General features: G+C 55.7%; 2 protein-coding genes across 2 annotated transcripts; one reads left to right on the forward strand and one right to left on the reverse strand.

Annotated features, from left to right (window-relative positions):
- Positions 1-168: 168 nt before the first annotated feature.
- On the forward strand, positions 169-7,276 carry LOC118626047 (aflatoxin B1 aldehyde reductase member 2). Its single transcript, XM_036255279.1, has 7 exons — positions 169-508; positions 2,911-3,098; positions 3,280-3,384; positions 4,629-4,725; positions 4,903-5,002; positions 5,568-5,697; positions 6,866-7,276. Exons 1-7 carry the CDS (start codon positions 184-186, stop codon positions 7,025-7,027), a joined length of 1,107 nt encoding a protein of 368 aa, XP_036111172.1. The 5' UTR covers positions 169-183; the 3' UTR covers positions 7,028-7,276.
- A 402-nt stretch (positions 7,277-7,678) lies between these two features.
- Positions 7,679-13,338, reverse strand: MRTO4 (MRT4 homolog, ribosome maturation factor). The gene is made up of 8 exons (XM_036255280.1): positions 13,209-13,338; positions 11,212-11,270; positions 10,341-10,444; positions 9,562-9,643; positions 9,198-9,265; positions 8,765-8,916; positions 8,345-8,421; positions 7,679-8,239 (listed from the first exon to the last, which is right to left on the reverse strand). The coding sequence occupies exons 1-8, from the start codon at positions 13,234-13,236 to the stop codon at positions 8,081-8,083; spliced, it is 729 nt and encodes a 242-aa protein (XP_036111173.1). The 5' UTR covers positions 13,237-13,338; the 3' UTR covers positions 7,679-8,080.
- Positions 13,339-13,446: the final 108 nt, after the last annotated feature.

Genomic DNA, 13,446 nt, shown 5'->3' on the forward strand with positions numbered 1-13,446 from the left:
CTCTCGCGCCGCGCACCTTCCGGACCGCCCCCGGGGCGGCGCTGGCGAGCGGAGCGTGCGCGAAGGGACGCGGGCGAAGCTCCCTGGCGGTGCTCGGGGGCCGCCGCCGGGGCCGCCTCTGGGGCTCCTCCTTCCCGCGGCGGTGGGCGGAGTCCCGGGCGCCCAGCGCGCAGGCGCGGACTCATGCTCCGCGCTGCGTCTCGCGCTGTGGCCCGCGCCGCGGTCCGCTGTGCGCGGAGCCGGGGCCCACCGCAGGCTCGCACCGCCAGCGCCGCCGCCATGTCCCGGCCGCAGCGGTCCGCTTCGGGCGCCCCGGCGCGGCCCGCCACCGTGCTGGGCACCATGGAGATGGGGCGCCGCATGGACGCGCCCGCCAGCGCCGCGGCCGTGCGCGCCTTCCTGGAGCGCGGCCACACGGAGCTGGACACGGCCTTCATGTACAGCGACGGCCAGTCCGAGAGCATCCTGGGCGGCCTGGGGCTCGGGCTGGGCGGCGGCGACTGTAGAGGTAACGCCTGGCGCCGGCGCCCCGGCCCCCTGACTGCCCCCTGCACCGTGCAGGACGCTGACCCGACCCCCGCCATGATGCACCGCGGTCTGCTTCGCCCCCTCCCCGAGCCCCAGCTCCTCAGGGCCGATGCACATATAGCCCCAGCAGCCGCACAGTGCTTTGTCCTGACCAATTTCCCCTTCCCTTCTCCTTCCTTTAGGGGTTGCAACTCGGGAACTCCCAGGTCTGGTCTAGTCTTTAGCTTTGTACCCCTGTTGCTTTCTTCAGTCTAATGCTCTCCCAACTGAGCTATTTCGGCAAGCTTCCCTGTTGCTTTCTTGATGTGGCCTCCAGAGCTGTGCCATCCCCGCCTCCAATCCCGCCAGGTGCCCATAGCCAGGCCCCAGGCGCTCTGCCTGTGCCCCTCTCCCATTGCCCTCACCGCCCTGGGCACCCATTTCTCATCCTGTTCTTTCATCAGTGCCTAGACTTTGCTCAGTTCAGCTGACAGTCCCCTTGGCACGCTCAGGAGAGTTGTAGCGATGCAATAGCAAGCTGGGCGGAGGCGGGGGCGGGGCAGAGGTGGAGGTGTGAGAGAGGGCTTTGTTATGGGCTCATAGGAAGGAAAGTGACTGTAACTCACCCCCAGGGAGTTCAGAATGTAGTGGGGAAGATTGAAGCCAATGATTACCTGGGCCTCCAGAAGGGAAAGAGCTCTGGGGGAAGGCGGGGAGGGGACGACCAGAACAGGGAGAGGCACCAGGGAAGGCCCAGAGAACACTGGAGCTGGACCTTAAAGGATCAGTAGTGGTTTGCTGGACAAAAAGGGGCAATAGAGCTGAGGGCACAGATATACAAAGATGGCTTGGAAATGGAAAGTGCCCAGCGTGTGCAAGGCTGGCCAGCAGGCAGGTATGGCTTGGAAGGGGGGAGTGTGTGTGTGGAGGGACTGGCCCTTATTAGTCTGATGCCATTAGAAGTGTGCTTGGCACATAGTGGGGCCCAGTAAACGTTAGCTATTACTACCACACTGCCCCCTCTTTTCCCCCCTGAGGCTCTTCTTTCCCAGCCCTTGTGGGGCTTCCCCTCTGGGTCCTTGGTGCTAGCTTGGTGGATCTGGAGGAACAGAATGGGGACATGTATCTCAGGCCCACACTTTCTAGTTTACCTGGCCGCCTCTCGATGATAATGAAGGTTTTGTTTCTGGATTGGTGTTTCTCCTCTAACCCTTCCCTGTGTCCTCATGAGCTCACTGGATCAAAGTCCTCAGGTCTGACCGGAGGCAAAGTTCACACTAAGCATGCAAGGGAATGGAGACTATCTGGTCGAAAAACTGTGGGACTTGTTCCCTCATATGAAGTGGTCTGATGACTTCCCTCTGCACTGCTGCGTTGCCTTTGCTAATGGGAAAAGTATAGACTCCAACCACCCATCTATCCAGACAAGCCAGCATTGTTTATAGCATTGCCACGCTGCTTGCATGGCAGACTGTCTCCTTCTTCTGGGGAGTGGGTCTCTACAGCGGGTGTGTGGGTGGGCACGCTTCCATGAGTCTGGAAGGGGAAGGGAAACTATAACTGCTTCTGCCAGCGCTCATGTCCAGGCAGATGCATCTCTCCCCTGAATTCTCCCAGCAGCCTCTTTACCCGTCTTTATATTTCCAGGCCTGCCCCCTTGAGTGTTTTCTCTATATTGCAGCCAGAGTGCAGAACACACACTGACTTGAAATGTTTGGATGATGGTATCTGAGAAAACCTTTTGGGATTAGGCCTGTGCCCTTTCTCTCTTCTCTTGTCCCATTGCTTCGTGCCTGGAGTTTATGCTCTTATAACTCAGAATTGCCAAGTATGGCCCTGCACATACTGTATTGCCTTGTCTTTGATTTTGCCTGTATTCTCGCCCTCTGGAATGTGTTTCCCATCCTTCCTTGTTAACTGTGACTCATTCCTGAACACTCAGCTTGGGGGCTGTCCTACAGGAAGCCTTCCCTGGCAGTCCCAGACTGACCACACACCTCTTCTTTGGGCTCCTTTGGTATGGTGCTTTTCTGTGCTGCACTCCATATTGTAACCTCACCTTCCAGACTCCTTGAGGGTTGAGACTGAGTGTGTTTAGTTCATCTCTGTGTACCAGCCTCCAGTGCAAGGCTCGGCACAGCCAGCATTCTGTGACTGTTACTATAATAGCAGTGGATATTGAGAACTTGCATGTAAGATGCAGTTCATCCTCATGATCTCCCAATGAAGACAGTGTCGTTATCAAGTCCCACAGCTTTTGACCAGGTATTCCCCATTCCCCTGCGTGCACTATTTTACAGATTATAGCACCAAGGCCTAGGGCACTTAAATAATTTAACCAGGGTCACATGGCTAGTATGTGGTTATAATAAGTCTCTCAACTATTATATTCTCCCCACAAAGTGAAAATTGCCACCAAGGCCAATCCCTGGGATGGGAAGTCACTGACACCTGACAGTCTCCGGTCCCAGCTGGAGACATCACTGAAGCGACTGCAGTGTTCCCAGGTGGACCTCTTCTACCTACATGCGCCTGACCATGGCACTCCCGTGGAAGAAACGCTGCGTGCCTGCCACCAGCTTCACCAGGAGGTGAGGGTGGTACCCCGAGCTCCGGGAGGTCTGCTGCTCCTCTCTGTCCTGTCATTACCCAGGAAAGTGGAGGCTCCAGGGCTGTCCCAAAGCAGTCCCCACTCCTGTGGTCTTCATTGTGGTCTTCCCTTCCTGGTCTCCAGAACTGTGTTGGGTTCTGACCACCACCTCTTCCCTGCAGGGCAAGTTTGTGGAGCTTGGCCTCTCCAACTATGCAGCCTGGGAGGTGGCTGAGATATGTACCCTCTGCAAGAACAACGGCTGGATCCTTCCCACCGTGTACCAGGTATGTGGCAGGGTGCAGAGGCCTCAGTCTCCAGGGCTTCTGCTGATCCTGACTTCTCTTGGCCCCTGTGACTGCCCCCACGCCCCCTCCAGAGCAGCCATTCCACTGCTCACAGCCTGCACGTGCTCTCAGGATGACGGTCAAGCTTCTTAGCCTGGACAACAGGCACTGGCTCGCTCTGGCCCTGGCTCCCCCTGGCTCTGGCTCCCCTTTCTGCCTGCCGTGAACACCTTGGTCCCATCCTTCCTGCTTCCTTGGTTTGCACGTCAGCCTGGAACACTTCTCCCCCTTTTCCCAGTGCTCAGGTCTCACTTAGATGGCTCTTCTGGAAGCCTTTCCAGAGGCCCCGGGGGGGCCTCTAATTTCCAGACCTAATCATACATTTAGTGAGTATTTGTGAGTACCACCTTTTTTTTTTATCCTTACCTGAGGACATTTTTGCCTTCATTTTCAGATAGAGTGTGAGAGAGAGAGGAAGAAAGAGAGAGAGAGAGAAACATCGATGTGAGAGAGACACATCAATGGTCTGCCACCCACACAACCCAACCGGGGCCGGGGACAAAGTGCAACCGAGGTACATGCCCTTAGCGGGAACCGAACCCGGGACTCTCTGGTCCGTGGGCTGACACTCTAACCGCTGAGCTAAACCATCCAGGGCGTGAGTACCTCCTATAATCATAGAATTCACCTTTATTGTGATTATCTGTGTGTTTTTTAAAATATTTTTTATTAATTTTTTTTAGAGAGATATGAAGGGAGAGAGAGGTAGAAACATTGATGTGAGAAAAATACTTTGAGAGAGATACATTGATCTCCTGCCTCCTGCACACCCCCTACTGGGGATTGAGCCTGCAACTCGGGCATGTGCCCTGACTGGGAATCGAACCGGGACCTCTCAGTCCATGGGACCACGTGCAATTCACTGAGCCACGCCAGCTGGGCCGCTCTGGATTTTTAACTCGCCTCTGACATCTCTTGGAGACAGACAGATCTTGCTGGGCTTACTTGTGTTTGGAAACCCAGTGTCCAGCTCACAGTTGGTGCCCACAGATATTTGTGGAATGATATCTCTAGTCATCTCCTTTCCCGGGGCCCAACACTGTCTCCCCATCACCTACCACCACTAGTGATCTGGGAAATCACTGCTGAAGTCCTGGACAGGTTTTGACTGAAGGTCTTAAAAGGTTGCTGGGGTCCCTTCCCTTGACATGTGCACCCTCTGCAGCCGGCCCCTCTGCCTGCAGGGCATGTACAACGCCACCACCCGGCAGGTGGAAACGGAGCTGTTCCCCTGCCTCAGGCATTTTGGACTGAGATTCTACGCCTACAACCCTTTGGCTGGTATGGGCTGCTGTGGGACAGGCTCCTCCTGGCATGGGTGGGCACTCCTGCTTCCCAGGGAGGGGTTGACAAGAGGCCGGGCTGTGCCTCCATCCTTCCTGGTCCCCCCACCCCTAGTTAGTCCAGAACAGCCTCTGGGGGCACTGCGGGTCAGGATCTGACTGCAGCTCCTCATAGGGGGCCTGCTGACCGGCAAGTACAAGTATGAAGATAAGGACGGGAAACAACCTGTGGGCCGCTTCTTTGGAAATACCTGGGCTGAAACCTACAGGAATCGGTGAGCTGGAGATGTCTGCATTAGGTGTGTGCATGTGTGTGTGTGGGGGTCCTGTTATCGGAATGAAGTTCTAGGCTGCTTTCCTGCGGGCTCCAGCCCGGACCCATGTCTCTGGATTCCTACAGGAATTACCAAACCTTCTGTGGGGTTTCTTGTTATCTTGGGACCTATGAGAGGAAAGGAGGGTCCCTGGAACTTACGCCAGGTCTTCCGAGTCACAGCTGTTCCCTGGGAAATGCTCATTACCTGCCAAGAGGGAAGGAAAGCCCTGGATTGAGGCTCAGGTGGCCTGGGGCTTGCCCTGCACTAGCGACCTTTGTGCGCTGATAAAGGAGGGCAGGCCTCGCATCCTTGGGAACAAAGATGTGGAGGTCTCTGGTGAGGGGTCCTGCATCCCGAGCGGTTCTGTTGCCTAAGGCAGGAGCCCCGTTGCTAGAGAGGACCCTGGCCCCCACCCCGTGCTGTGGGGTTGGGGTGGACGCAGCTGCCCTGGTTGGCTCTTTGCCTGTGGACCCCAGTGTGACTGACCCCATGCTGCTGACTCTGTGCCATCCCACATGCCCAGCTTCTGGAAGGAGCACCACTTCAAGGCCATCGCCCTGGTGGAGAAGGCCCTGCAGGCTGCCTATGGCGCCCGTGCGCCCTCCATGACCTCAGCGGCCCTGCGGTGGATGTACCACCACTCGCAGCTCCAGGTAACCAGCCCTCCCAGGAGGCTCTGCTTCTGGGTCCCCTTTTTCTTTGAGGGTAGGCATGGAAGGAGGGAGAGGGCTACACAACTATTTGACGACTTGAGATTATTTCTTTGCTTGCCCTGAAATTTCTCCGTGCCCAGTTCTTTTGGGTGGTAATCCCATTGTCCTGAAATTCCTGTGTCCTGTCACAAACACTACTGGCCTTATTAGGTGTAATCCCAATCTTATTTTTATCTTTTTTTTTTTTTTAAATCCTCACCTGAGGACATTTTTCCATTTTTTGCACAGATAGAGTGGGAGGGAGAGATAGGAAGAGAGAGAGAGGGAAACATCGATGTGAAAGGGACACATCGAGTGGCTGCCACCCGCACGACCAACCAGGGCCGGGGACAAACTGCAACCGAGGTACATGCCCTTAGCGGGAACCGAACCCGGGTCTCTCCGGACCGCAGGTGGATGCTCTAACCGCTGAACCAAACCGGCCAGGGCTTATTTTTATCTTTTAATCCTCACCTGTGAACTGATTTTTTTTAGAGGGAGAGAAAAACATGGATCTGTTGTCTCCCGTACGCCCCACAACCAGGAATTGGACCCACAACCTTTTGGTGTATGGGCCAATGCTCTAACAACCGAGCCACCTGACCAGGGCAATAAAATCCCAATTTTATTGAGGACACTGGCTCAGAGGCTCTTTCACTTGGCCAGTCCCAGAGCCACATGTGGCATGAACACGTGGAACCTACATTCTCTGACCACTGGCATTTATTCCACTCTGCACCTGGTGGGGCTGCCCCTCCCTGCTGTCCCGTTCCCCTTCCCCCACTTGGGCACTGCGTGGCTCCCATTACTGAGCACCTGTTCAGTGCCAGGCCTGAAGCAAAGCACTTCACAACATTTTAATTCCCACAATCACCCTGCAAAGTACAGGAAGTCTGAAGCCTAGAGAGGTCAAGTAACCCAGGTCTTCCTAGCTGCTGAGTGGCAGAGGTGAGTGGCTGCTGACGACACAGGAGGCAGGGCTTAGGAATTATTTGAAGGCAAGATAAGTTCTTTCTGTAGTATTATATGGTATAAACAGACATCAGGTCCCAAATCCTAGCAGGGGCAGGGCTGGGAATGACAGGTCACTGTGCACGGGTATATTGATGTTTGCCCATTGCCTTCCCAGGGTGCCCATGGGGATGCGGTCATCCTGGGCATGTCCAGCCTGGAGCAGCTGGAACAGAACCTGGCAGCGACTGAGGAAGGGCCCCTGGAGCCGACTGTTGTGCAGGCCTTTGATCAAGCCTGGCATCTGGTTGCCCATGAATGCCCCAACTACTTCCGTTAGGCCCAGCCCTGGCTTGAGGTGGCAGAGGGCACACTACGTCTGTCACTGCTCATTCTCTTACCCTGGAGAAGCTGCTTCATCTAGCCTGTTCTCTCCTAATCTCAGTTCACAAATTGTTAGTTTCCTGTATTTTTGCAGTGTTTCCAGCTGTCCTCATAGAGTGTAAAGGCTGGAGCTGTGATCTACGGCCGCGTTTCTTGTCTGAATAAAGCAGGCACTTGACCTGGGGCAGCCCCGGTCCAGGGTGAACCTGGTGAACTGGTTTCCTGTCCTTCCCAAGGGCCTGGGGAGAAGGGCGCCGGAGTACAGATCCGCCTTCCAAGGGCAGGGGCAGTGCGAGGGTCCCCAGCCTCCGACGCTGCCCCCTCAGGAGCGGGACTGCAGGTGGCCCTTCCACACACGACAGAGAGAGGGCCAAACAGCCTGGAGTGGGTTTTCTTTCAGAAATGCCCTCACTGAATCATTTACAGACACAACAATTTGGGCAAAACCCTGTTAGTCACCGTCAAGACCTCCCGGGATGCCGGGGAGCACGTGACACACCCCTCGATCTCAGCAGGGGCTTTACTCTTGTCCTGATACAGCCTGCCATCTGGTTCCCCCAAAGCTCCAAAGCTCCTCAGCTCTGGTTTGGAGAATGTGTGTCTCCGGTGGGGTGGGAAGGGCAGCCGGGGTGCCCGTTCTTCTCAGCAAACCCCCGTTTCAAAGAAGGGCACTGGGGGCTGGGGGAGAGGAGCGTGGCGGCCGCTCTCCTGTCCCCAGCGGTCACACGGGAACCAGTGCTGGAAGCCGACTCGCAAGGGGAACACACAGAACCCTAGGAATCCAAAAGAAAGCCCAAACCCAGAGGCCTTTTTCCTGAGAAAAGTTCCTTTTGCAGTCTACAGGGGACACCCTACAGACAGTTTTATTCTCTGCAGGAAAACAGTCTGTCCCGATCGCCCTCCCTTGTCTTCATCCAAACACACAGCTGCTCCCCCAGGAGGGGTGGTGACAGTCCAGTGGCCACGAGGACACCTGGATGGGCCGGGAGGGCCTCAGTCCGCATGCCCATCAGCAGTCGTCTTCCCCTGATGCTTCTGCCGACTCGTCTTCTGACTCGGGCGCGCTCTCCGGCAAGTCGTCGCCCATCTGTTGGAACCTTCCGGACTGTGCATCCCACATGTATTTGATGGTCACCCTGAACTCAGCCATCTCAAATCCGAAAAGCTTCTGCAGGGAACGAACCGAGAGTCAGGGAGTGGGTGTGATCAGGAGTCTCTCGGGTCCCTCCCACCACAGCCTGTGGGCTGCTGGGAGGGGCCAGGCCAGACTCACCAGGACGCGGGCCTGCTCTGGGGTCAGCACGTCCCCCTCCTTGCACACCTCATAGTCGGACAGCAGGGTCACCACACCTGCAGAGAAGGGGTGGGGCAAGAGTTACTCCTGGCAGGGCTCTCTGTCCGCGCCCAGTCGGGAGGAACCTGCCTGGCCGCCTGTCCCCCAGCACTCCAGCAGGCCTGGGCACAGCTTGGTCAGCCGTGTTCAGCACCCTGGGCGTATTCGGGGGGCAGTACGTTACTGTCCACATCCACCCACCACGAGGTGGGCGCTCGTAGCCCACTCCTCGTGAGAAAATGGAAGCCAGGAGAATAGCCTGCACAGCCAGGAGGGGCAGGAGAGGGGCCTGCTGAGTTTGGGAGCCTGTGTTCTTGGCCACTCAGCGGTGACCTTTCAGCTCCAGGGACCTCCCCATACCTCTTTTGAGGGCAGTGGGCAGGCCCAGCTGCCTCAGCTGTGGCTCCATGGAGTGGGGGAACTGCTCCAGGGGCCCCGGGTCCAGGTTCACGGTGAAAGTTGCTTTGTTTCCAGCTCGGGCGTAGTCCTTTTCTGTGTATTTTGTGAACCACCTGGGGAAGGAGAAGTGGTTGGAGGGGAGGGTCCTGACTGGCCCACCAGCCCACCTGAAGTCAGGCTCCCCTGGGCCTCGCCTCCCCAGCCCTCCCCTTCGCCCCTCCCATCTCAGCTGCTGGTGGCAGCTAGCCTGGAGCACCCTGCTGGGAACAAAGACGCAGTGACGGGCTCCAGAAACCAGTCTCGATGTCTCCACTGTACACCGAGTCTCTGGGTTATTCCTTCCCCAGAGTCCTCGCCGACCTTTCTCTTCCCCACCGCTCCTCAAAACACTCACTCATTCACTTCCTCTTTAGTGCGGTTGGTGAAAAGGAGACCAACTTCGCCCCTCAACTTCTTGCTGACCTGAAGAACAAAAGGGGGTTGGTCTGGTCACGTCAGAGCAGTGGTTTTCAACTGGGGACAATTATGATGCCCATCCCCTCACATTTGGCAACATCTGGAGGCGTTTTTGATGGTCACAGCTGTGTGGTGTGAGAGTCTATTCTCTGGGTCTGGAGGTTAAAGGAGAACCGAAGCATTAAGCCAAGGCTTGCTCTCCCCGAGTCCAAGGCTGGCCGGCCAGAGCATGTGCCACACGAGAGCAGCAGGAGAGAAGGCAGCTTGGCCTTGTCCCCTCCCGGTGAGGGCCAGAGACTCACCTGATGTAGGTTGTCTTTGTACTCATCAGATGGGCTTCGACCTAAGGCCACCATCATCACTTTGTTTTTGCCAAAGAACATCCTACAGAGAGAATAGGGGTTTGTGAAGGAAGTGGCCCGCCCCTCTCCTCAGGAGCAAACCAGCTCTAGTCCTGCTTTGTAGCTGGAGGTGTGCTCAGAGGCTCCCACGTGTTCCACGGAGCCCTGCTCACAGTCTTTAGCCCAGGGTCCATTTCACCATTTTCCTGCCTGTAGACCCGACATTCACAATATACTGTCTACCAGCCCACTCTGATGTTATGTGGATAACCTGCCCTCCCTGTCTGAATGTACGGAAGAGGCCTGTTTATTAGTCTGAACCAGAGCTGGTGTAGCAACGGACGGCCAGAGTCATCTGCACCATCATAATTCCAGCCCAAGGACAGGTGCTTGCCACATGGCTTGCACAGCCTGCTGTTGGGTCCCTGTTGCATCCCACAGCACAGCCCGACCTCCTAAAACACACAGGGTATTCCTAAAATGACCAGACCCCAGGGGCAAGGGAGCCCCTTCTCTTGAAGGGAGCAACGCTCAAACATTCCCTGAATGATGACCAAGTCCTTGCACCAGCAGTGCAAGACCAGCTATAATAGTTAAAAAGTGTCCTTCAGTGGGGGCAGGGCACTGTCCTTAAGATGCCATCTGTGTGACCCAGGGAGCCCCAAGTCAACGACTGCCCTGTGCTGGGAGCAGCACGGCCGTCTGCACACCCCGCAGGGCCCTCTCCGCTGCCTGCTCACCGGCTGTGCTTCCAGGCGTCCCGGATGTCCTTCAGCTTGCTGTTCCTCATGTTGGCCACGGAGAAGATGAAAAGGTACTTGTATGTGTCCACACATTTCCGAAGCTGTGGAACAATTCAGGGGGCACCACGGGTTGGGCAACACTCTGGTCTCAGATGGGAAAGAACATGTTCCAGGTCCCTTACAACTGAAGTTTTGGCCTCAAAGCCAGGATCCCTGGGGCAAAGCAGGTGTGACCTCAAAGCGCAGGGGAAGCTGAGCCATGGGTCAAGATCCTACGGTCTTCCCAGGTTCCTGACTTCTCTGTGGCCACTTCTCTCTGTTTTGTTAACTGTTGACAACCTAGACATACTCAGCTACACTAGGAAGGCATCTACTAAATCAAGCATATGAAGCCTTGTTATTTACTCTTAACGGGAGGCGGCTCACCAGCGCCGTTCTGCCCACATCGCTGGCCACAGAGTCTCTGTAGGAAGAGATGCCTTCTCAGGCAGCCTGCAGCCCCCGAAGCAGTGCAAACCGTGAGTTGGTGCATTTACCCACGTCTGGTAACTCCCAGCTTTTTGACATGAGGCAGACTAACAAATCTCTGTAAGCTCCAGTTACCCAACCACAAACAGTGATAACGTCACCTCACATGTGAGTATGGAGTGGAATGACACATATGGGACACAGCCCTGTGTGGGGCACAGAGTAGGGCTCAAAGCTGGAAATCATCATGGGGATTTTTCTTGGTGCTGCCACTGGAGGGAAGGAGCTGGACCAGCAGCCTTCTCTTCTCTTTTTGTAACAGTGTATTTCCCTAGTAGTCTATACCCACCTTTTAAAACCAAATACGAGGTCTAGGAAAATAAAAAGAACGAGCTCTTACCTCTTCTATCAGGTTCTGTTTCAATTCCAAGCCTTTCTTAGCAGTTTTGGTTAAGGAAACTAACACAAAAAAGAAACAGGAGACATGATGAGAGACATGGATGGATGTCCTGGAGACTCAGTTTTTCTCGCTTTGGTAGCTTGGTTGGGCCAAGCCAGTACCGGGAGAGGCAGCAAGGCTCTTCCCAGGGTCCTCGGAGTGCCTGCCGCCGTTCCTGACCCTGGAGGTCCTTTGATACATTTCCTGTTATGCAGACAAACTCGATATTCCTTCGCTCTGCTTAGTTTAACCTCGAATCTCGGTTATTGCTCAGGGAATGTTTGAGCATTGCTCCCTTCACGAGGCTTGTTCCTGCTCCTGGAGTGCTTTCAGTGGCAGACGCAGCCTGCTAGCTGATGCAGGTCCTTTCCTGCTCCTGGCCATGGTGCATAGAGACCATCTACGGCTGGCCTCTGCTGGGGAATAAGGCTAGGGCTCATCATTTACTTCCTCTGTTACATCTTTTGCAGTTTGGACCCATAGATGCAGCAATATCACTTTGGGAAGGATAAGCACCCCTACTGTAACAACAGCTGGGGGCCAAATGGCCCTTTACCCAGAAGGGTTTGGCATTTGCCAGATCTCATCGCGGCCCCTCCACAGAACCCACAAACACTCAACAGAGCATCAAATGCAAAGAGCAGGGTGCTTCCAGGAAGAGGCCACTTCTTACCTACCCTGCCTGGGACTCAGTCCCTCTTCACAAGTCATACAGACAGAAAGGCAATCCCACCAGTCAGGGGCAAATGAAGCACAGGAGGGCAAACACAACACACCGATCCATTTTCCATCACTTCCACTGCTACAACCGTGAACCAAGCCAGCATCATCCTGTCTTGGATTACTGCCTGTCTTGCTGCTCCCACCCTTACCTCTACCCTACCCAGTACACTCTCAACAAGACAACTAGTGATCTTTCACAAGTCAAGTTAAATTATGTCATTCCTTGGACTAGCTCTCTCTCAGATGGCTACACATTTCACCGGATGTGAAAAGCAAATTCCTTGCAAAGGTCTTAAAAGCCCTGCCCACTCTGCCCCAACACCCCTCCTCCCTTTGCTCACTCTGCAAAGCCACACTGGCCTCATGTCCCAGGACATGTCAAACATGCCCTCACATCAGCTTTGAACCTTTGCTTCCTCTCTTTGGAACACCATTATCCAGGCAACCCCGTGGGTTGCTCACTCATCAGAAATGAGGTTTCTGCTCATTTGCCACCTCATCAGAGAGACCTTCTCTGGTCACATTATACAAAATAACATCACCTTTTTCTCTCAATTTTACTCCATGAGACGAATCACTATCTGACATTAGTTACCGGTTTTTGGTATTATTGGGGGCGTGGGGGTGGTAATATGTCCCATGACTTCAAGCACAACGAGGCTCTAGACCTTCCTTGTTGTGCCTGCTGTACCCTAGGCCTAGAGAGCGCCAGGCCCCTAAACAGCCAGGGTGAGACGCCACCAGGGTGAGAAATGCTTTGGAGGTGCCATATGTACTGACAACTGAGAAAAATCAGCCACATTAAGATCAGATCATAAGCATGCCGGGCAACAGGAACGGCAAGTACAGAGCCAGACGCGAGAATAAACCTGTGCTGAAGGGAGAGGCGGCCAGGGTGGCGAGAGTGCGGAAAGCTAAGGGAGACGGGCTGGGGTGGGGAAGGTGGGCCAAGGCGAGATCGGGCGCAGTCTGGGTGCTCAGAAGCTACTTCCTGGTTCAGCAGGCCTTGGAGGGGCACTGGAGGCCGGGCAAAACAGTCTCCCTCCCTTGCCCCAACCAGGCTCCGGTGCCCTCGGATGCTCCCCGCGCCCCCAGTGCTCCCGCCGCCAGCTAGCAGCGAGCTCGCGGGGGTCTGGGCGTCCCATTCCGTGCCCCCAACGCTCCCAGAGCCCACATCGCAGCCGGCACCCAGCCAACGGAGCTCGCCCCTGGGTCCCAAAGTCCCTTTCAGCCACCTTTCTTGTCGCGCTTGGATTTGGGCATCGTTCTGCAGACACGTGCGGCGGAAGACGGTGTTGCCTGTTAGGACCCCGGCGGCGCGGGGGCCTCTGGGACGGCCCTCGGCAGCTGTCCTCGCACATGCCTGACTCAATATTCTCTACGGCTGGTATCTGTCCGCCCCCCCCCCCCCCGTGCTCTTTCCCACGTTTCCAGGGCTACTTTCCGCGCGTGCGGCGACTTCCGAGACCTGAG

Source organism: Molossus molossus, unplaced genomic scaffold (assembly GCF_014108415.1).
Source record: "Molossus molossus isolate mMolMol1 unplaced genomic scaffold, mMolMol1.p scaffold_m16_p_12, whole genome shotgun sequence".
Lineage (NCBI taxonomy): Eukaryota > Metazoa > Chordata > Mammalia > Chiroptera > Molossidae > Molossus > Molossus molossus.